Source organism: Balaenoptera physalus, assembly GCF_965194825.1.
Source record: "Balaenoptera physalus genome assembly, chromosome: 2".
Lineage (NCBI taxonomy): Eukaryota > Metazoa > Chordata > Mammalia > Artiodactyla > Balaenopteridae > Balaenoptera > Balaenoptera physalus.
Window position 1 is genome coordinate 163738730 of NC_138883.1, and position 25947 is coordinate 163764676.

At 35.1% G+C, this 25947-nt stretch overlaps 1 protein-coding gene and 1 long non-coding RNA gene across 3 annotated transcripts in view; one reads left to right on the plus strand and one right to left on the minus strand.

Moving 5' to 3' along the window:
* LOC309655070 overlaps positions 1-25947 on the plus strand; it is a 448619-nt gene that overhangs the window by 272838 nt on the left and 149834 nt on the right. The window lies entirely within an intron of this gene.
* CCDC7 (coiled-coil domain containing 7) overlaps positions 1-25947 on the minus strand; it is a 326200-nt gene that overhangs the window by 225241 nt on the left and 75012 nt on the right. For both annotated transcript variants that reach the window (XM_082449611.1, XM_082449612.1), the window contains exons 13-14: positions 16968-17053; positions 11702-11756 (exon numbers count right to left, since the gene is read on the minus strand). In XM_082449611.1, coding sequence (XP_082305737.1) covers positions 11702-11756; positions 16968-17053 — 141 coding nt within the window. The remainder of the gene's footprint in view (positions 1-11701; positions 11757-16967; positions 17054-25947) is intronic.

The window sequence follows — 25947 nt, forward strand, 5'->3', positions numbered from 1 at the left end:
CTACTTTAAGAAACAAGAAAAATCACAAATAAACAATATAACTTTATATTTAAAGGAACTAGGAAAAGAACAAACAAAGCAAAAGTTAGTAGAAGGAAGGAAATAATAATTATCAGTGCAGAAATAAATGAAATAGAAGTTAAAAAAAAACATAAAAGACCAATGAAACTAAGAGGTGGTTCTTTGTAAAGAAAACAAAATAGACAAACCTTTTGTCAGAATCATCAAGAAAAAAAGACAGTGTGTGCAAATAAATAAAATCAGAAACTAAAGAGGAGAAACTATAATTGACACCACAGAAATACAAATAACCATAAGAGAACAGTACAAACAATTATATGCCAACAAATTAGACAACCTAGAAAAAATTTCTAGAAACATACAATCTTCCAAGACTGAATCAGAAAGAAATAGAAAATATGAATAAACCAATTTATAATAATGAAATTGAAATAAAAATTCTAAAACTCCCAACAAAATTCCAAACGTGATGGCTTCGCAGGTGAATTCTACCAAATATTTTAAAAGAGTTAATACATACTTCTCAAATTACTCCAACAAATTGAGAAGGAGGGAACACTTCCAAATGCACTTTACAAAGCCAGCATTACCCCAATACCAAAACCAGGCAAAAACATTCCAAAAAAGAAAATTATAGGTCAATATCACTGATGAACATAGATGCAAAATTCCTCTACAAAATACTAGCAAATGAAATTCAACAATACATTAAAAGGATCATACATCATGATTCAGTGGGATTCCAAACAGAGATGCTTGGATGGTGTAACATCCAGAAATCAATCAATGTAATATACCACATTAAAAAAAAAACAAAGAATAAATATTACATAATCATCTAAATAGATGCAGAAAAGCACTTGACAAAACTCAACATTTATTTTTGATAAAAACTCTCAACAAAGTGGGTATAGAGAGAATGTACCTCAATGTAATAAAGGCTATATATGACAAACATATAGATAACATCATACTCAATGGTGAAAAGCTGAAAGCCTTTCCTCTAAGATCAGGAACAAGACAAGGATGCCCATACTCACCACATTATCCAACACAGTGTTGTAAGTCCTAGCTAGAGCAATTATGCAAGAAAAATAAAGTAATCCAAAGTGTAAAGGAAGAAGTAAAATTGTCATTATTTGCAAATGATGTAATACTATTATAAAAACCCCCAAAGACTTCACCAAAAAAACTATTAAAGTTGCAGGATACAAAATCAGTATACAGAATAACAAGCTATCAGAAAGAGAACTTAAGAAAACAATGTTAATTATAATTGCTTCAAAAAGAATATAATACCTAGGAATAAATCTAACCAAAAATATAAAAGACTCATACTCTGAAATTTATAAGAATGATGAAAGAATTTCCACAAATGGAAAAATATTCTGTGTTCGTGGATTGGAAGAATTAATATTGTTAAAATGACCATACTACCCCAGGAATTCAATGGATTCAATGTCATCTCCATCAAAATATCAATGGCATTTTTCACAATAAGAACAAATAATTCTAAGATTTCTATGGTAACATAAAAGATCCTGAATAGCCAAAACAATCTTGAGAAAAGAAGAATAAGCTGGAGGTATCACATCCCCTGATTTCAAACTGTACTACAAAGCTATACTAATTAAAACAGGATGGTACTGGAGCAAAAACAGACACATAGATCAATGGAACCGAACAGAAAGCCCCAAACTAAACCCACACTTATATGAGCAATTAATCTATGACAAAGGAAGCAAGAATATACAATGAGGAAAAGACTGCCTCTTCAATAACTGGTGTTTGGAATACTGGACAGCTGCATGGAATAGAGTCAAACTGGACTATTTTTCACATCATATACAAAAAAATCCACCTGAAATGGATTAAAGGCATAAATGTAAGACCTGAAACCATAAAACTTCTAGAAGAAAACACAGACAGTAACCTCTTTGAAACTGATCTTAGCCATATTTTTTGTATACGTCTCCTCAGGGAAGGGAAACAAAAGCAAAAATAAACGGAATTACATCAAACTAAAAAGCTTTTGCACAGTGAAGGTATCAACAAAACAATAAGGCTACCTACTGAATGGCAGAAGATATTTGCAAATGATATATCGGATAAGGGGTAAATATCCAAAATACACAAAGAACTCATACAAGTCAACATCAAAAAGACAAACCAATTAAAAAAATGGGCAGAGTACCTAAAAAGACATTCTTCCAAAGAAGACAGATAGCCAATCAGTTCACGAAAAGATGCTCAACATCACTAATCATCTGGAAAATACACACAAAACCACAGTGAGATACTCCCTTATACCTGTCAGAATGATGATCATCAAAAAGACAAGAAATAACAAGGGTTGGGGACATCCCTGGCAGTGCAGTGGTTAAGACTCCACACTTCCACTGCAAGGGGCACAGGTTCAATGCCTGGCTGGGGAACTAAGATCCCACATGCCGCACAGTGCAGCCAAAATAAATAAATAAATAAATATATAACAAGGGTTGGCAAGGATGTGAAGAAAAGGGAACCCTAATACACTGTTGGTGGGAATGTAAATTGGTACAGCCACTGTGGAAAACAGTAGGAAGATTCCTCAAAAAAATTAAAAATAGAACTGCCATATGATCCAGTAATTTCACTTCTAGGTATTTACCCTGCCAAAAAAAACCACTAATTCAAATAATATATGCACCCCTATGTTCATTACAGCATTATTTACAATAGCCAAGATATGGAAGCAAACTAAGTGTCCATCAACAAATGAATGGATAAAGAAAATGCAAGATGAACACACACACATATATACACATACACAATGGACTATTACTCAGCCATAAAAAATGGAATCTTGCCATTTGCAACAACATGGATGGACCTAGAGTGTATTATGCTAAGTGAAATAAGTCAGACAGAGAAAGACAAATACCATATGATCTCACTTATATTATAATCTAGAAAACAAAACAAACAGACAAAATGAAATGAAAACAGACTCGGATACAAAGAACAAATGGGTGATTACCAGGTTGGGGGGAGTGAAATAGGTGAAGGGTATCAAGAGATACAAAACTCCAGTTAGAAAATAAATTAGCCATGGGGAATGTTACATACACTGAAGGAATATGGTAAATAACATTGTAATAACTTTGTATGGGGACAGGTGGTTAATAGACTTATCATGGTGATCATTTCATAATGTATGTAAATGTGGAATCACCATGTAGCTCACCTGAAACTGTCATAATACTGTACATCAACTATAATTAAAAAAAAAAAACCCCACAAACACACATAAACAAATTGCTTCAGGAGAAATTAAAGGGAAAAAATAAAAGAACAGACCTAGGAATTATAATATTCAAATATCAGTTCCAGAGGGATAAAAAGAAGAAGAAAGATAAACAATAATAAAATAAATAGGTAAATAAAACTTCCTTGAGATAAATTTTAAAATTTAAGATGTAATAAAAATTTCTAGACTTCAATGAGAAATAAGAGCAAGAAGTAAAGAGACGGGGTCCCAGAAACAGCAAACTATTATACCCACCTGAAACCACTTACCCAAACTTTCAATGAGAGGAAAATAATATTCTATCTTGTTTAAGCCATTGAATTATATGGGATCTCTTTATATAGCAGTCTAGCCTATTTTCTAACTAATAAAGGTACAGAGAATTAAAATAACCTAGATGTAACTGAATTTTGTAAAGAGAGAAAATAAAAGGAGGACAGAAAGAAAGGGAAAAAATATATACCCCACTGTGGCAGACTACAAAGAGCCATAAATTCTCTGCAGTAGCTTCCAAAGGTGAAATCTCTCTCTTCACCCCTTGAAAATAGGCTGGCCTGTTGACTTGCTTTGGCCAATAGGATGCAATACAAATAGCACTATCTGAGGTCTGAGTTTAGGCCTCAAGAAAGTTTTCCAGCTTTGTTTTGTTCTCTTTCCACTGACAATCCTTCTGTAGACTACCCAGGGCTGGCCTCCTGGAAGATAAGACTAAAAGAGGTCCTATCTGTCCTAGATGCCCCAGCTGGGATTCCATACATACCATGCCTGCCCAGAGAGAACACCTATCCAGCCACTAAGAGAAGTAATGAGTATCTGCTATTTTAAATCACTAAGTCTTGGAGTAATTTGTTATTAAGGAAAAGTTGACTGGTATATCTAGCAATAGAAAATGTGCACTATGTCATTAGAACATTTACAAAAATTGAATATTGTGTGGATTACTTCCATAAATGGCTGCAGACAATTTCTCCTACTCTGTGCCACTCCTCCCCCTGAATACGGACTAGCCTAATGACTAGGACTTCCTTACAGAATATGCTGAAAAAACTTCAAGGGTTTATAATCCCAGCCTGTAACAAGCTTCACTGTTTTTGCTTTTGCCTGCTTGGTTCCCAGTCACCATATAAAGAAGCTTGGGCTAGACTAGTGAATGATAGGGCACCAGACATGTGAGAAAAACTATCTTGGACATTTCTAGCTCTAGCTGAGCTCCCACATGAATGCAGCCACTTGATAGACCTTAAGCAACATGACATCAAACAGAGACACTGCCCAGCTGAGTGCAGCAAACCCATGAACTGTGAGAAATAATAAATCATTTCTGTTTTAATTCACTAAATTTGGGGGTAGCTTGATATGAAGTAATAGAAACACCTGCAAGCAAGGTGATGCAACAACAAAAACTAAAAACATTTGGCACTGGCTTTGGGTCCAGCAGGTAAGCAGAAGCTGAAGGGTGGTAAAGACACTATTGCTGGATACCAGAAAAGTAGGAAGAAGGCTATAGGTGAAGCCTGGAGGAATAGAAAACAATCTGTTAGTGGAGGCTATAAAAGGCAGTGAGGTTAGAAAACTGATACTGGGGACTGGAAAAGGGGGAAGGAACTCTTTTATGCAGTGACAGAACAACTAACAAAACTCAGGGCTGGAGTAACTTGCAAGGTTAAAAACATACCTACTAAACTTGTGGATGTGGCTAAGGAAATTTCCAGCCAGAATGATAAAAGAACTGTTTGGCTTATACTAGGGTTGGATATATAATAAGGTACTGCAAGAAGAAAGAAGAGCTAAGAAAGAACTGATTAATTCTAAAGCAAAAATTAGAAAATATATAGAGGGTCCAGGACACTATCTCTAGTTCTCAAAAAAAATTCTCAAAGAAAGAAATTACTTTAGGGCAAAGATCAAAATCATGGTATTGACAATAAAATGTAGCTTCAGAGTAAAAGTCAAATCAAGGGTGTGCTATAAAACCCTTTGTTAAAATCTCAGAAAGATTTAAATATTCTTCATAAATCCTCCTAATTAGACAAAAGAACTTAAAATCTTGAGGGTACTGTCCTGCAGAAGCCTGGCACAACTTAAGTAAAATAAGATCTATCTTGGAAAGAATCATGGATGTTGACTTTTGGGTAAAAGAATACACATATGACACAAATGAACTTATCTACAAAACAGAAACAGACTATAAACACAGAGAACAGACTTGTGGTTGCCAAGGGGTGGGGGAGGGATGCAATGGGAGTCTGGGATTAGCAGATGCAAACTATTATATATAGAATGAATAAATAACAAGGTCCTACTGTACAGCACAGGGAACTATATTCAATACCCTGTAATAAACCATAATGGAAAAGAATATGAAAAATAATATATATACATATATGAGTGTGTGTGTATGTATATATGTATAACAGAATCACTTTGCTGTACAGCAGAAATTAACACAACACTGTAAATCAACTATACTTCAATAAAATAAATTAAAAAAAAAAGAATGCACCACAATAACATACATGGAAAACAGTTTTTAAGAAAAACACCATCATACTAGACTAAAAGGAACAGGGACATTTCAAAATGAAAAGAAATCTCCAGATCCCTAATTTTTTATGAGCAGAAAGCAGGCTGAGAGAATTATTCCACTGCAAACATGGGTCATTTCTTACAGAAAAAGAATGATGAGTCAGACAGTGGATTCAATGTACCATACCATAAAATCAAGGGCTACTTACAACAATGAATTAGGAAATCATTCCCAGGAAGCAAAACTAGACCCTAATCTAGGTACATTCCCCACCCTGAGAGTCAAGAGAACTAGTGACAATTGTCTGGTTGGATTTCAGAATTGCCCTGAATCATGTGCTTTCTGTTTTCCCCTCTTTTGAATAATAGTGTCTCTTGCAGTCATCTTATTCTTTTCTCAGTAATATGTTAGGCATGTGTTGGAGGGTGGTAAAAATACAATAAATTGCCTTTTTATTTATTTTTTTCTGCTACGTTTCCTGTGCTGTACAATATATCCTTGTAGCTTATGTATTTCGTACATAGTAGTTTGTAACTCTCAATCTGCTACCCCTATGTTGCCCCCCACTGTTTCCCTCTCCCCACGGTAAACACTAGTTTTTTCTCTATATCTGTGAGTCTTTTTCTGTTTTATTTATTTATTTTATTTTTTAGATTTCCAATATATATGGTAACATACAGTATTTGTCTTCCCTGTCTGACTTATTTCACTAAGCATAATACTCTTCAGGTCCATCTATGTTGTTGCAAATGGCAAAATTTCATTCCTTTTTTATGGTTGAGTAGTATTCCATTATATATAAATATATAAATATATATATATATACATACACACATATATATATATACCACGTATATATATATTATTGATATATATATATATCAATAATATCTATTCATCTGTTGATGGACACTTAGGTTGTTTCCATATTTTGGCTATTGTAAATAATGCTACTATGAACACAGGGGTGCATGTATCTTTTAAATTAATATTCCTGCTTCCTTTGAATATATACCCAGGAGTGGAATTGCTGGATCATATGGCAGTTCTATTTCTAGTCTTATGAGGAACCTTCACACTGTTTTGCACAGTGATTGCACCACTTGCCTTTTTAGATAACACATCTCCAGATCAAAAGGACCTGTGCCAAGAAGACTTATCCATATCTAGACCTGGTATAGATGATAAGACCTTAGACTTCAAGATAAAACTAGAATGTAATGAGATTTTAGAAGGAAGAGGTGAGTACATTTTGCATGTGGGAGAAATATTAACATGTAGCCAGAGGGAAGACTATCATAGACTATTTCCAAAAATGACCATCTATAATTTGTACCACCCCTACCTACATATGCCCTTTCTCCCATCAAAAAGTAGAATATATTTTCCCTCCCTTTGAGTCTGGGCTGGCCCCTAACCAGTAAAATGTGGGGAAATTATGTTCTAAGCTTTCTGAGCACAGGTCTTAAAAGGTCTTGCAGCTTCTTTTGACCTATTGGAGTCCAGCTTCCATGTAATGATACGTGGGCTTGACTACTAAATGATGATCAACCACGTGAGAGAAAGATTCAGCCCTTAGCCATTCCACTTACCACCAGACATTTGAGGAAGCCATCTTAAACATTCTAAAGCTGAATGAAGCTACATGAGTGACCCCAGTACAACATGGAGCAGAAGAATCATCCCAGTAAGCCCAGCCAACCCAAAAATCAATGAGAAATAATTAACTATTGGTGTAGTAAACCTCTAAATATTGGTGTACTTTGTTATAGAGTAATAGAAAACTGAAATAAACATATGCACTTGATCACAAAAAATACCTTTTAAAACTTTCAAAAAGTATGGACTATGTACTATTTTCTGATGTTAATTCTATAAAAAGGTAAACCAACAATGAAAAGATGAACTAAAAACATTTTTGTGAAACAAAGAAAAACTCAAACACCTATAAAATACAAATGAAGTTGTATTCAGTGAAAAATGTGTAGCCTCAATATTGTTTACTGTAATTAAACAAATGTAAAAATAAATAAACTACCTATATAACTAATACAGATTTGAAAAGAAACTACAAATAAACCAAAGACAAAAAGTGGCAGAAGAAATTAATAACAATAAAGGTTAGAGTAATTAAGTAGAAAACAAACAGTAACAGCAACAAGAAATAAAACAGTAAAATAGCTAAGTGAAACTCCAAACCTATTTTTATATAAAAATTATAATCCCGACAAACCTGATTAAAAGGAAAGGAAAAGAAAAAAACCAAATACTTCTGTAAATGGAAAAAGAGGTTAGAAAGAGAGATACAGAAAAAAAAAAATATAACGTAAAATTCAAGCAGTACACTTGAAAAACCATTAGAAATGGATAAATTTATATGAAAATATAAACTACAAAAATAGATGTACCAATAATCTCAAAAGGAATTTGGAAACTGGTCAAAGAGCTACCATTTTTTAAAAGGCTCCTAGGTAATTTTACAGGTAAATTCTACATAATCTTCAAATTATTTCTCCCTTTTAAAAAAGTCCTTTTTGAATTCTGACTAGAAATGCAGTACATTTATTAATTTTAAGGGATTAATATTTTTATAAAATTAAATCTTTCCATTTGGCAACAGTAAAATTTGCATTAGAAGAAATACTATTTACGTTTCTATCTTAATACATTTAACTTATAATTAACTAGTTTATCACTGAGTTATATTATTGCAAAAACTCTCTAATTGTTCTCCCTGACTGCAAAATCCAATCCGTACTCTAACTAATGAACAACTAATAAAAAAACTATGTCATGTAAAAAAACTAAAATATAGTTTTACATGACTTATTAAAAATTTTTACAAACATTATACTTACTTGGACAGATAGATAATAACACCAACTGATTCTAATATCCATGCCTGCCTGAGGAAGCAAAACTGAATACATTTTCCCTAAAACTGACCCTTGAAAAACATGGGGGTTACAGGAACCCACCCAATGGAAAATCCACATATAAATTTACAGCTGGCCTTTTGTATACATGGTTCCACACCTGCAGATTCAACCAACTACAGATTGTGTAGTACTACAGTACATATTTATTGGAAAAAATCCATGTATAAGTGGGTCCTCACAGTACAAACCCATGTTGTTCAAGGATCGACTGTAATTGCAAATGCTAAGCAGTATTCAGAGAGCCATGTTTGCAGTTCAGATTTCAGTACCAATTTGTTCTCTAAACTAAGCAAGTCACATTTTAGCTTCTATTGGTCTCTGTAAAACGGTCTAGATCAGTGATAGTTCAAATTGGAGTTTTGGAGGAAGGAGATAAATTCCCAAATTCCTTTAAAATTCTCATTAAATCCACAGACCTTCTCCAGAAAAAATTACACCCACACAAAAAATTTTTACTTTAAATTCAGAAAAAAAAAATTTTAATGACACTATCTGCTACAAATTGAATGCTTGTGCCCCCCAAAATTCATATATTGAAATCTAATCCCCAATGTAATGGTATTTGGAGGTGGAGCCACTGGGAGATGAATAAGTCATGAGGGTGGTACTCTCATGAATGGAATTAGCACCCTTATAACAGAGATTCTAGAGAGCTCCTTTGCCATTTCTGCCATGTAAAGACACAGCAAGAATATGGCCATCTATGAACCAGGAATCAGGTTCTCACTGGACACCAAATCTGCTGGTGACTTGATCTCTGGACTTCCCTACCTCCAGAACTGTGAGAAATAAATGTTTGTTATTTAAGCTACCCAGTCTAAAGTATTTTGTTATAGAAGCCTGCTATGGTCCAAATGTTTGTGCCCTGCCCCCAAATTCATTATGTTGAAATCCTAATGCCCACCGTGATCATATTAGGAAGCAGAGCCTTTGGGAGGTGATTAGGTCATGAGGGCAGAGCCTTCATGAATGAGATTAACGCCCTTATAAAAGGGGCCTGAGAAAGCTCTCCTTCTGCCATATGAGAATACAAGAATTCTGAAACCCAGAAGAGGACCCTCACCCCATCATGCTGGTACTCTGATTTTGAACATCTAGCCCCCAGAACTGTTAGAAATAAATTTCTGTTGTTTATAAGCTACCCAATCCCTGATATTTTGTTAAAGCAGTCTGAAGGGACTAAGACATGGCCCAAATGAACTAAAACACTAGTTTCAAGACTTATAATATTAATAATAAAATGGAATTGTAATACATGTTTTTAAAACACACACAAAATGCTGTTCTATATAAAATCACCCGGTATGGTAGGCAGAATTCTAAAATGGCCTCCATGATCTCCATCCCTAAAGTTATGCTCTGTATAATCCACTCCTTTTAGTGTGAATATAACCTGTGACTTGCTTTTAGCCAACAGAATATTGCACAGTGATGAGATGCCAATCCCCTAATTAGACTGCATTATATATTTGACCTGTGAACAACATGGGTTTGAACTGCATGGGTCCACTTATACAAGGATAGTTTTCAATGAATATTGTACCTATATTTTCATTTTACAGATCTTTATATCAACTAAGTATAGGGAAAAGTGTGTTCGATTAGAGATCACAATATGTGGAATCAAAAGAACTAGGGTTTGAGTCCTGACTCTATCCAAGCTGCTTTGCCTTCCTGCTCTTTGGTTAGTCATTTATCAATTCCTTTGTTTTTGAGGCAGAGATAGCAGTATGCAAATTTTCAACTGTGAGGGAGGGGATGGCATCCCTAACCTCCATGTCGTTCAAGGATCAACTATATAGCTGAGGTGATAAGGTGTCACTCTCATGATCATATTATATTGCATGAGACTCTGTCTTAGCAAGAAAGAGAGACTCTTTGCTGGCCTTAAAGAAGAAGTGAGATGCTATAATGTAAACTGCTTATGGAGAAGGCCACATGGCTAAATGCCCCAGTCCCACAACTGCACAGAACTGAAATTTGCCACATCTACTTAAGCTTGGAAGAGGACCCCAAGTGACCAAAAAAAGCAGAGCCTAGCCAATGCCTTGACTGCTGTATGGTGAGGCCTTGAGCATAGGACACAGATAAGCCATGCTCAGACTCCTAAGCCATTCAAAACTATGAGACAATTTAAATTGTTTTAAGCTGCAAAATGTGAGGTAACTTGTTATGCAGAAATAGAAAATTAATACCATAAAGTTGTTCATTTTATATTCAGTATTTCAAGCAGTACTCTCATTTTCTTTGCAAATTTATGTTATTTGATTCTTGAATCATGCAGGTACATACTTGTAGGACACTTAAGTCCAGCCACTCACGGGATGAGAGTGACCAAATGGGTGACATGGTGCTGTGATGGTTAAGAAGTTAACTTGTAGCAAAAGAAAGTTTACCAAAGACAAGATGAAACAAAGGGTTACTTGTATTCTTTTCATTGGATCACATAAAAAAGAGTGGGCTATATTTACAATCTCTGAAAATTTTTCCTATTTGCTTCTTGCATCTCTTATACCTTCTTGAAATAGATAGGGCAGCTATTGTTTTACTCATTTTAGTGATAAAAAATATGAAGTTCAAGTAGGGTAAAGGGACTTGTCCAATGTCACTTAACTAGTAAGTCTGCTCTGACTCAAAATATGATGTTCTTTCCTCCATGATATTGCCTATAATTGAGTGAACAAGGTAATTTTCATAACCTTGACAGTAAATGTGTCTAAATTTACCATTTGGTTTTTGAAACTTGCTGAGAAAAGTCAACTGACAAGAAAGAAGTATCTTAGGAAGAAATTTAGTACACATATACACACACAAACACACATACATACATACCTATATTCATATACATACTAATATTGTCTATACATACAATTATCAGAGCCTTATTAATCAAATTTAGATGCACAGAGAGAGATTCTGTGTTACCTGGACTTGAGGCATATCTTCTTTTACTTTAAGCTCTTTCACTATAGACTTCTTCCTGAAAAAAACAATATGTTTTTAAATATATCATGATATTTTACGATATTTGCATGACTACTTTGCTTTCTTGATGAGTACTTAAATCATTTTAAAGAAGTGAAATTTTGAGAGGTGCACCCAAAATGATGGAGTAGGAAGAGCCCGAACTTACCTCCTCCCACAGGCACACCAAAATTACAACTATTTACAGAGCAACTATTGATGAGAATGACATGAAGACTACAAGAAAAGACTGTCCATAAGTAAAGATATTAAGAAGTAACCACAATGAGATGGATAGGAGGGGCAAAGACTCAGTATAGTGAAGACCCACATTCCTGGGTAGGTGACCCACAAATGGGAGGATAATCACAATTGCAGTTGTTCTCCCCCAAGGTGTGAGGGATCTGAGCTCCACATCAGACTCCCTACCCCAGGGGTCCAACACTGAGAAGATGAGCTCCAAGTACATCTGGCTGTGAAGGCCAATAGGGCTTGCATATTGGAGAGCAGGAGGGCTATAGGAAACGTAGATCCCACTCTTCTGGGACATGCAAAATCTCACATGTTCTGAGTCCCAGCATAGGGGCGGTAATTTAAAAGGAGCCAGGGTCAGACCCATTTGCTGATTTTGGAGAGCCTCCTGGAGAGGTAGGAGGCAACTGGGACTCCCCTTGGGGACACAAAGGCTGGTGGCACCCATTTTGGGGAGCTCATTCTACCATGAGGACAAGGTGCTCTCAAGCACCATTTTGGAATCCTCCCTCTAGACTATTAGTACCAGGGGCTTACCCACTCACCAGCAGGCTGACCCTAGCCCAAGGAGCCCCTGACCACCAGCGTGGGTACCCAGCCCTGCCCACCAGCAGGCCAGAAACCACCACATGAGGCAGGATCTGGCATCCTACCTCAGGAAACAAATACACAAAATCTCAAATAAACAATCTCACCTTACACCTAAAGGAAGTAGAAAAAGAAGAAGAAATAAAGCCCAAAATTAGTAAAAGGAAAGAAATAATACAGGTCGGAACAAAAATAAATCAAATAAAGACTAAGAGAAATAATAAAAGAGGTCAAGGAAACTATGAGCTGGTTTTGAAAAGTTAAACAAAACTGATAAAACTTTATCCAGATTAAACAAGAAAAAAAGAAAGAGTGGTCCCAAATAAATAAAATAAAAAATGAAAGAGAAATTACAACTGACACCACAGAAATACATAAGAGATTAGTACAAACAATTATATACAATAAATGGACAACCTAGAAAAAATGGATAAATTCCTAGAAATGTACAATTTCCCAAGACTGAATCAGGAAGAAATAGAAAATATGAACAGAGTAATTACCAGAAATGAAATTGAATCAGTAATCAAAAAACTCCCAATGAACCAAAGTCCATGACCAGATCACTTCACAGGTGAGTTCTAACAACCATTTAAGAAAGAGTTAACACTTACCCTTCTCTAACTATTCAAAAAATGTAAAGAGGAGGGAACACTCTGAACTCATTCTATGGGGCCAGCATCACCCTGATATGAAAACCAGACAGAGACACCACAAAAAAGGAAAGTTACAGATCAATATCACTGATAAATATAGATGCAAAAATCCTCAACAAAATATTAGCAAACCAAATTCAACAATACATTAAAAGGATCATACACCATGATCAAGTGGGATTCTAACTATGGTTGCAAGGATAATTTGACATCCGAAAATCAACTAACATGATAAACCATATTAACAAAACAAAGAATAAATATCATATGATCATCTTCATAGATGCAGAAAAAGCCTTTGACAAAGTTCAAAATCCATTTATGAGAAAAACTCTCAACAAAGTAGATACAGAGGGAACATACCTCAACATAATAAAGGTACTATATGAAAAACCCAAAGCCAACATCATATTCTACAAGAAAAAGCTGAAAACATTTCCTCTAACATCAAGTATAAGACAAGGATGCCCATCACCTTTATTCAACATAATGTTGAAACTGAAGTCCTAGCCACAGCAATCAGACAAGACAGAGATATAAAAGGAATCCAAATTAGAAAAGAAAAAAATAAAACTGTCACTGTTTGCACATGACATGATACTATATTTAGAAAATCCTAAAGATGCTACCAAAAGAAGACTATTAGAAATAACAAGTGAACTCAGTAAAGTTGCAGGACACAAAATTAATATAAAGAAATCTCTTGGGTTTCACACACTAACAACAAACTATCAGAAAGAGAAATTAAGAAAACAATCCCACTCATAATTGTATCAAAAAGAATAAAGTACTTAGGGATAAATCTAACTGAGGAGGTAAAAGACTTGAACCTGGAAACCTGTAAGAAAGTGATAAAAGAAGTTAAAAATAACATTAACAAATGGAAAAATATTCCATGCTTATGGAGTGGAAGAATTAACATTGTTAAAATGACATACTACCAAAAGAAATCTACAGACTCAGTACAATCTCTATAAAAATACCAATGGCATTTTTCACAGAACTAGAACAAATAATTGTAAAATTTCTATGGTAACACAAAAGACCCCAAATAGCCAAAACAATCTTGAGAAAGAACGGAGCTGGAGGTATCATGTGCCCTGATTTCAACCTATACTACAAAGATATAGTAATCAAAACAGCATGGCACTGGACAAAAACAGACACACAGTTCAATGAAACAGAGTAGAGAGCCCAGAAATAAATTCATACATATATGGTCAATGAATCTAAGACAATGGAGGCAAGAATATACAATGGGAAAAAGGCAGCCTCTTCAATTAATGATGTTGGGAAAACTGAACAGCTACATGTATTGTAGAAGAATCAAACTGGACTACATTCTCACACCATATACAAAAGTAAACTCAAAGTGGATTAAAGACTTAACTATAAGGCCTGTAACCGTAAAACTCCTAGAAGGTAACATAAGTGGTACACTCTTTGACATTGATGTTAGCTGTATTTTTGGTATATGTCTCCTCAGGCAAGAGAAACAAAAGGAAAAATAAACAAATGGAACTACATCAACTAAAAAAAGCTTTTGCACAGCAAAGGAAACTATCAACAGAATGAAAAGTCAGCCTACTATACGGGAGAAGATATTTCCAAATGATACATCTGATAAGGAGTTAATATCCAAATACAAAGAACTCCTACAACTTAACATCAAAAAAACCAAAAAATCTGATTTTAAAATGGCAGAGAACCTGAATAGATATTTTTCCAAACAAGGTGTGTAGATGGCCAACAGGTGCATGAAAAGATGCTCAACATTACTAATCATCAGGGAAATTCAAATTAAAACCTCAATGAGATATCACCTTACACCTGTCAGAATGGCTATTATCAAAAAGACAACAAATAACAAGTGCTGCAAGGATGTGGAGAAAAAGGAACCCTTGGTGCTTTGTTGGTGGAAATGTAAATTGGTGCAGTCACTATAAAAAAAAGTATGGGAGTTCTTCAAACAATTAAAAATAATACTACCATATGCTCCATCAAGTCCACTTCTGGGTATTTTTCTAAAGAAAACAAAAACACTATCTCAAAAAAATACATGCACCCCTATGTTCACTGCATCATTATTTATAAATGCCAAGATATGGAAGTAACCTAAGTACCCATCAATAGATGAATGGATAAAGAAGATGTGGTATGTATGTGTGTATATACAGATATATAGATACCATATATATGATGTAATATAACTCAACCATAAAAAAGAATGGGGCTTCCCTGGTGGCGCAGTGGTTGAGAGTCTGCCTGCCAATGCAGGGGACACGGGTTCGAGCCCTGGTCTGGGAAGATCCCACATGCTGTGGAGCGGCTGGGCCCATGAGCCACAATTACTGAGCTTGCGCGTCTGGAGCCTGTGCTCCGCAACAAGAGAGGCCATGATAGTGAGAGGCCCGCGCACCACAATGAAGAGTGGCCCCCGCTTGCTGCAACTACAGAAAGCCCTCGCACAGAAACGAAGACCCAACACAGCCATAAATAAAATAAATAAATAAATAAAAATTAAAAAAAAAAAAGAATGAAATCTTGCCATCTGTGACAACATGGATTGTCAGACAAAGAAAGACAAATACTGTATGATTTCACTTATATATGGAATCTAAAATACAAATGAACAAACATAGCAAAACAGAAGCAAACTCATAGGTACAGAGAACAAACTGGTGGTTTCCAGAGGGGAGGAGGGAAGGGGGATAATTAAAATAGGTAAGGGAGATACAGAAATACAAAATGCCAGTTATAAAATCAATAAGTCATGGGGATGTAATGTATAGCATAGGGAATATAGTCATTAACATCATAATAACTTTGTGTGGTGACAGACTTATCATGGTGATCACTTTGTAATGTATTACAATATCAAATTACTGTGTCATATACCTGTAACTAATATAATAAGCCAATTATACTTGAATAAAAAAGAAAGTAAAATTTCATAAGAAATTCATATTTTTAAAAGCCATAAAATTCATAAAGGTTAAATGATAAATAATTGAATAACAGTTCTCAAACTGACATCTCATTGGTATGATTAAAATATGGTACGTTGAGATGGGAAAAGGATTTCCAAAGTACATTGGTCATTTTTTCTTCTCTGGTCATCTTTTCTTCTCTCAAGAAAAGGCCATTTGTCCGATCAATTTCTTTTCAGAATTTGTGGAACTCTATAAAGTACGAATTCATAGCTTTGTTAAGCTATATATTTACATTAGGGTTTGATCAAGCAAATTCCAACTGCACAAATTATTTTATATTAGTAAAGAAAATATTCTCTTGGTAAGGCCACTTTACAATAACCCATATACATTAAAAACAGATACTTTTTTTAATAAAATAAGACAACCAAGAAGTACAGTAAAAAGGAAGAGCCCAGACTGGGGAGAGGAATTAACATACAAATTACAAATCATTAGCTAAACCATCAAGAAAACATTGTAAGTCCTTTTTTCCCTAAAATTATTTGTATTTAATTGTTTACCTATTCCTGAATATCTTGTGATTTATTCTACTCTAACCCATTTTTAGTTCTTTGCTCTTCCCTTCTCAGCTTTCTCCCATAATCATATCCTGGTCTGCTTATAAAACTATATATTTGTTAATGCTATGCTTTTTTAGAAACCTGTTAATAAGTTATGTTTATATGACCCTAAATTGTATAAAATGAAAATATAAGTTTATAAGTAAAAAATATTAACAGTATCTTTATGTCTTACTCTTCTGAATCTTCAGATATTCCTTCGTCTTTTTTCTTCTCCATTTTCATAGTTTTCTTTAGTCGCTCACTTGTAGCCTTTGTTTTCTATGTAGTTTTATATAAGCCAGAAATAAATAGTTAAGGAGACCATAAATAATAGGTAAATACATGATAATACACATTACTAAGATTGCCATTTTACTTCGAGAATCACTATACTATGTTTCAAGGGAAATTATCTGAATAAAAGCAAAACAAAATTAATGATATAGGCTGAATGTTTGTTATAGTGCTTTACAGACTGTAAGTTGCAAATAAGCTAATACATATCAAACAGTTAAATTCCTCTGACAAATTACAGTCAGTTCTGCTATAACATTGCATACAACATCCTGAAAATCACCTCACTGTGAAAAATCATATGATAAAAACTGCAGGATATACGGGGAAAATGGGGTAAGGTGCACAGAATGCAAAAAAACTGTTGATGATACATTAAAAAAAATAAAAACCTAATAAGAACATTAATCCAGTTTTATACAGTTAAATGATTAAGAAATACATACTATGAGAAACATAGCTCTTTATCTTGAATAAGACATGAAGCTTGTTTTTGGAAATGAGCATCAAACAGATTTCAACTTGTGAGTTATTATGCAGTATGGGAAGGAAGGCTATCTGAAATTGGATAAAAGTTGTAACACCATATGTGGACTGGTGTGGTACACAATACACATGGTAAACCGAGGTAGCTTGTAGAAGCTGTTTTTCTACATTCACCTAGTACTATTTTCAGATGAAATCTGTGCATAAGCAAATGTAAAATTCACATTATGCTCAAACTGTTCTGTCATGTTGTAACAAATCTGCATTTCAAAACAAATATTAGAGCAGAATTGACCACAGGTTTTAAAGTATTCTTGAACTCCTATGTAGTACTGGATTATTTTCTACAATAAAGTATAGAAAAAATTTGACAATTAGATTATTGAAAACTTTAGATGAGCTTAATAATAGACACTATTAGGTATTGGGAGATTATTTCCTATTTCAGACCACAACCTCCAACAGATACCAAATTCACTGTAGCAAAGTTCTCACAAGTTAAGCACCAAATGTAACAATTCCTATAAAATATAGAAAGTAAGTATAATAATACATTTTTAATGAGAATTGTTAAGGTCGCCAAATAATTTTCCAGTTTAAACACGAGTTTTGGTACATATTTCCTATTTAGAAAAATCTAATATACTGGCAATCAAAACATACTAAAATAACGACAGGGAAAAAAGACTAAAAAATAACAAACAGATCATCAGTGAGTTGTGGGACAACTTCAAGTGGATTAATATACTTACAGTTGGAATGCATGGAGAGAAGGGGTGGGAAAAGAGAATAACTATTTGAAGAAATAATGGCCAATTTTTTTCAACTTTGATGAAAACTGTATATCCGCAAATCCACAACAGCACAAGGAAAACTACCCCCCAAGACACATCATAATCAAATTATTTAAAAGCAGCAATAAAAAGAAAATCTTAAATGCAGACAGAGGAGAAAAGCAGAATACACACCAGAATAAAGAAGAAAACAGATTTCTTGTAAGAAATAATGCAAGCCTGAAGACAAAGGAGCAATATCTTTAAACCACTCAACCTAGAATTCTTTACCCAGGAAAAATATCTTTCAAAACTGATGGCAAGGTGGCGCAGCGGTTGAGAATCTGCCTGCCAATGTAGGGCACACGGGTTCGAGCCCTGGTCTGGGAGGATCCCACATGCCGCGGAGCAACTGGGCCCGTGAGCCACGACTGCTGAGCCTGCGCGTCTGGAGCCTGTGCTCCGCAACAAGAGAGGCCGCGATAGTGAGAGGCCCGCACACCGCGATGAAGAGTGGCCCCCGCTTGCCACAATTAGAGAGAGCCCTGGCACAGAAACGAAGACCCAACACAGCCAAAAATTAATTAATTAATTAATTAATTAATTAATTTTTTTAAAAAAACCTCCCGTTTAAAAAAGAAAAAAAAAACTGATGGCAAAAGAAATTTTTTTTTGTCTGGAAATCAAAGAGGTGAAAGAATTCAGCAGCAGCAGCAGCCCTGCACAACAAAAAAGATAAAGAATCCTTCAAGGAAAAGAAAAATGATACCAGATAGAAATAAGAAAATACACAAAGAAGAATACCACAAACGATAATTATGTGGGTAAATATAAAGACTGTTTTCTTGTTATTTAAATCTCTATAAAAGGTAATATTTTACAGCAAAATTAATAATGTGTTGTGTAGTTTACTGTTGTGCAGTAAAATGTATAAAAACAATTGCACAAAGGCCAGAAAGGGACAAATGAAAGTATGTTTTAAGATTCTTATACATGAAGTGATTCAATGTCATTTGAATAGAGACTGCAGTAAGTTAAAAACAAGACTGTAAACCCTAAAGCAGCCAATAAAGCAACCCACTGAGCAGCAAATTAAAAAGTAATACAGATTTTGCTACCTGAAAGTAGGGTGCTGTTGCAACACATAACTAAAACTACGGAAATGGCTTTGAAATAAGGCAATAGTGGGCAGAGGCTGGAAGAATTTTATGGAGCATAAAAAAAATATTCATGAAGAAATATTATGAGAAGAGGAAAAATCCTTTAACCTGATACATGGTTTTGAAAGAGAAAGAGAGACAGAAAGGCAGGCTGACTAATCACAAGAAACAAGAAAACATTCCCCTTAATATCAGGAACAAAAAAAAAATGCCTGCTTTCATAATGTCTATTCGATATTACTCTAGAGGTCTTTCCCAGTGTAGCAAGGCAAGAAGAAGAAAGTATTACAAATTGGAAAGCAAGAAACTTTAGGCTATCGTTTACAGATACTTCAATTATGCAAGTAGGAAATAAAAATCTAACCATTATGATAGTGTAGCTAGGTTTGTAGATGGAAAATTCAATATATAAAAATTTGTTACATTTCTCTATCAATACCTTTAAAATATTTTAAAAGATACAAATAACATAGCATAAAAATACAAAGTACCTAAGATTAACCTAACAAAAATGAATAATAGCTTTATGAAGAAAATCATAAACACTGATTGTAAGCATTACAAAACTTTCCAAAATTGAGACATTTAATGTTTGTAAACAAAAAGATGTATCTTGATATCCTATATGTAAATCTCTCAAATTTGATGTACATCTTGAGTGCAATAGTAGAATTTGACAAATTAACTCTAAAATTTAAAAGAAAGTGCAAACACCAAGAACAAATAAATTCTCATATATAACAAGGTGGGTTAACTTGCCCACAAAATACCAGGACTTACTATAAATATATAATCATTAAAGATCTCAGGCATTGGTGTAAGAATACACAAGGCCAATAGAACAGAAGAGAAAGAACAGAAACAAATCTTTTTATGCAGTAATATTTTCTAGCAATAGCATACCAAAATATATATATCTAGGAGTTCCTATTTAGGAAGCTATAGTAGAAAGCCAGGTGATGGCAGAAGTGGAATAAATAAGGAGTCAGGCTAATGTAACTGTGGTTGGCACTCTGCAGAGGCAAGGGGAGCTGCAGGTACAGTCGCAGCTCTCCTATTATTTTCCCAGCCTTTGCCCTGTGTAGTGATGAAGATGCCATAAAAAAATTGGCAGGAGTCCCTCCCATCAGGAAGCTTGCACAAGCTTCTTAGATAGCCTCATCCACCAGAGGGCAGACAGCAGAAGCAAGAAGAACTACAATCCTGCAGCCTGTGGAACAAAAACCACATCCACAGAAAGATAGACAAAATGAAAACACAGAGGACTATGTACCAGATGAAGGGACAAGATAAAACCCGAGAAAAACAACTAAATGAAGTGGAGATAGGCAACCTTCCAGAAAACAGAATTCAGAATAATGATAGTGAAGACGATCCAGGACCTCGGAAACAGAATGGAGGCAAAGATCGAGAAGAATGCAAGACATGTTTAACAAAGGTCTAGAAGAATTAAAGAACAAACACTTAGAAGAATTAAAGAACAAACAGAGATGAACAATATAATAACTGAAATGAAAAACACACCAGAAGGAATCAATAGCAAAATAACTTAGGCAGAAGAATGGATAAGTGACCTGGAAGACAGAATGGTGGAATTCACTGCCGTGGAACAGACAAAAGAAAAAAGAATGAAAAGAAATGAAGGCAGCCTAAGAGATCTCTGGGACAACATTAAACACACCAACATTCACATTATAGGGGTCCCAGAAGGAGAAGAGAAAAAGAAAGGACCTGAGAAAATATTTGAAGAGATTACATTTGAAAACTTCCCTAACATGGGAAAGGAAATAGCCACCCAAGTCCAGGAAGCGCAGAAAGTCCCAGGCAGGATAAACCCAAGGAGAAACACGCCAAGACACACAGTAATCAAATTGGCAAAAATTAAGGACAAAGAAAAATTATTAAAAGCAACAAGGGAAAAATGACAAATAACATAGAAGGGAACTCCCGTGTGATTAACAGCTGATTTCTCAGAATAAACTCTACAAGCCAGTACGTAGTGGCACAATATATTTAAAGTAATGAAAGGGAGGAACCAAGATTACTCTACCCAGCAAGGATCTTATTCAGATTCGATGGAGAAATCAAAAGCTTTGCAGACAAGCAAAAGCTAAGAGAATTCAGCACCACCAAACCTGCTCTACAACAAATGCTAAAGGAACTTCTCTAAGTGGGAAACACAAGAGAAGAAAAGGACCTACAAAAACAAACCCAAAACAATTAAGAAAATGGTCATAGGAACATACATATCGATAATTATCTTAAATGTGAATGGATTAAATGCTCCAACCAAAAGACACAGGCTTACTGAATGGAATACAAAAACAAGACCCATATATATGCTGTCTACAAGAGACCCACTTCAGACCTAGGGACAAAGACAGACTGAAAATGAGGGGATGGAAAAAGATATGCCATGACACTGGAAATCAAAAGAAAGCTGGAGTAGCAATACTCATATCAGAAAAACTAGACTTTAAAATAAAGAATGGGGCTTCCCTGGTGGCGCAGTGGTTGAGAATCTGCCTGCCAATGCAGGGGACGCGGGTTCGAGCCCTGGTCTGGGAAGATCCCACATGCCGCGGAGCAACTCGGCCCGTGAGCCACAATTACTGAGCCTGCGCGTCTGGAGCCTGTGCTCAGCAACGAGAGGCCGCGATAGTGAGAGGCCCGCGCACCGCAGTGAAGAGTGGCCTCTGCACCGTGATGAAGAGTGGCCCCTGCTTGCCACAACTAGAGAAAGCCCTCTCACAGAAACGAAGACCCAACACAGCCATACATACATACATATATACATAAATAAAAAGAATGTAAGCAGACAAGAATATCATTAAAAAAATTAAAAAAAAAAAAAGAATGTTACAAGACACAAGGAAGGACACTACATAATGATCAAGGGATCAATGCAAGAAGGAGATATAACAATTATAAATATAATATATGCACCCAGCATAGGAGCACCTCAATACTTAAGGCAAATGCTAACAGCTATACAAGAGGAAAATGACAGTAACACAATAATAGCGGGGGAATTTAACCTCTCACTTACACCAATGGACAGATCACCCAGACAGAAAATGAATAAGGAAACACAAGCTTTAAATGACACAATAGACCAGATAGATTTAATTGATATTTATAGGACATTCCATCTGAAAACAGAAGATTACACTTTCTTCTCAAATGCACACGGAACACCCTCCAGGATAGATCACATCTTGGGTCACAAATCAAGCCTTGGTAAATTTAAGAAAATTGAAATTATATCAAGTATCTTTTCCGACCACAACGCTTTGAGATTAGAAATCAATTACAGGGAAAAAAATGTAAAAAACACAAACACATGGAGGCTAAAAAATACGTTACTAAATAACCAAGAGATCACTGAAGAAATCAAAGAGGAAGTCAAAAAATACCTAGAGACAAATGACAATGAAAACACGATGACCTAAAACCTAAGGGATACAGCAAAAGCAGTTCTTAAGAGGGAAGTTTATAGCCATACAATCCTACCTCAAGAGACAAGAAAAATCTCAAATAAACAATCTAACCTTACACCTAAAGCAACTAGAGAAAGAAGAACAAACAAAACCCAAAGTTAGTAGAAGGAAAGAAACCATAAAGATCAGAGCAGAAGTAAATGAAACAGAAACAAGGAAAACAATAGCAAAGATCAATAAACTAAAAGCTGGTTCTTTGAGAAGATAAACAAAATTGATAAACCTTTAGCCAGACTCATCAAGAAAAAGAGGGAGAGGACTCAAATCAATAAAATTAGAATCAAAAAGAAGTTCCAATGGACACCGCAGAAATACAAAGCATCATACGACACTACTACGAACAACTCTATGCCAATAAAATGGACGACCTGGAAGAAATGGACAAATTCTTAGAAGGCATAACCTTCCAAGACTGAACCAGGAAAAAACAGAAAATATAAACAGACCAATCACAAGTAATGAAATTGAAACTGTGATTAAAAATCTTCCAACAAACAAAAGTCCAGGACCAGATGGCTTCACAGGTGAGTTCTATTTAGAGAAGAGCTAACACCCATCCTTCTCAAACTCTTCCAAAAAACTGAAGACGAAGGAACATTCCCAAACTCATTCTACAAGGCCACCATCACCCTGATATCAAAACCAGACAAAGATACTACAAGAAAAGAAAATTACAGACCAATATCACTGATGAATACAGATGCAAAAATCCTCAACAAAATACTAGCAAACAGAATCCAACAACACATTAAAAGGATCATACACCATGATTAAGTGGGATTTATCCCAGGGATGCAAGTATTCCTCAATATATGCAAATCAATCAATGTGATACACCATATTAACAAATTGAAGAATAAAAACCATATGATCTCAATAGATGCAGAAAAAGCTTTTGACAAAATTCAATGCCTTTTATGATAAAAATTCTCCAGAAAGTGGGCATAGAGGGAACCTACCTCAACATAATAAAGGCCATACATGACAAACCCACAGCAAACATCATTCTCGATGGTGAAAAACTGAAAGCATTTCCTCTAAGAGAAGGAACAAGACAAGGATGTCCACTCTCGCCACTATTATTCAACATAGTTTTGGAAGCCCTAGCCACGGCAATCAGAGAAGATAAAGAAAAAAAAGGAATCTAAATTGGAAAAGAAGAAGTACAACTGTCATTGTTTGCAGATGACATGATACTATACATAGATAATCCTAAAGATGCCACCAGAAAACTACTAGAGCTAATCAATGAATTTGGTAAAGTTGCAGGATACAAAATTAATGCACAGAAATCTCTTGCATTCCTATACACTAACAACGAAAGATCAGAAAGAGAAATTAAGGAAACAATCCCATTCACCATTGCAACAAAAAGACTGAAATACTTAGGAATAAACGTACCTAAGGAGGTAAAAGACCTGTACTCAGAAAACTATAAGACACTGATGAAAGAAATCAAAGATGACATAAACAGATGGAGAGATATACCATGTTCTTAGATTGGAAGAATCAACATTGTGAAAATGACTATACTACCCAAAGCAGTCTACAGATTCAATGCAATTCCTATCAAATTACCAGTGGCATCTTTTGAAAAACTAGAACAAAAAATCTTAAAATTTGTATGGAGACACAAAAGACCCCGAATAGCCAAAGCAATCTTGAGGGAAAAAAACGGAGCTAGAGGAATCAGACTCCCTGACTTCAGACTATACTACAAAGCTACAGTAATCAAGACAATATGGCACTGGCACAAAAACAGAAATACACATCAATGGCACAGGATAGAAAGCCCAGAGATAAACCCATGCACTTATGGTCAACTCATTTGTGACAAAGGAGGCAAGGATATACAATGGAGAAAAGACAGTCTCTTCAATAGGTGGTGCTGGGAAAACTGGAGAGTTACATGTAAAAGAATGAAATTAGAACCCTCCCTAACACCATACACAAAAATAAACTCAAAATGGATTAAAGACCTAAATATAAGACCGGACACTATAAAACTCTTAGAAGAAAACGTAGGAAGAACACACTTTGACATAAATCACTGCAAGATCTCTTTTGACCCACCCACTAGAGTAATGGAAATAAAAACAAAAATAAACAAATGGGACCTAATGAAACTTAAAAGCTTCTGCACAGCAAAGGAAACTATAAACAAGACGAGAAGACAACCCTCAAAATGGGAGAAAATATTTGCAAATGAACCAACAGACAAAGGATTAATGTCCAAAATATACAAGCAGCTCATGCAGCTCAATATTAAAAAAACAAACAACCCAATCCAAAAATGGGCTGAAGACCTAAATAGACATTTCTCCAGAGAAGACATGTCTAAGACAGATGGCCAAGAGGCACATGAAAAGCTGCTCAACATCACTAATTATTAGAGAAATGCAAATCAAAACTACAATGAGGTATCACCTCACACCAGTTAGAATGGGCATCATCAGAAAATCTACAAACAACAAACGCTGGAGAGGGTGTGGAGAAAAGGGAACCCTCTTGCACTGTTGGTGGGAATGTAAACTGATACAACCACTATGGAGAACAGGATGGAGGTTCCTTAAAAAACTAAAAACAGAATTACCATATGACCCAGCAATCCCACTACTGGGCATATACCCTGAGAAAACCATAATTCAAAAACACACTTACACCCCAGTGTTCATTGCAGCACTATTTACAATAGCCAGGTCATGGAAGCAACCTAAATGCCCACTGACAGATGAATGGATAAAGAAGATGTGGTACATATATACAATGGAATATTACTCAGCCATAAAAGGAACGAAATTGGGTCATTTGTAGAGACGTGGATGGACCTAGAGACTGTCATACAGAGTGAAGTAAGTCAGAATGGGAAAAACAAATATCGTATATTAACGCATGTATGTGGAATCTAGAAGAATGGTACAGATGAACCTGTTTGCAAGGCAGAAATAGAGACACAAATG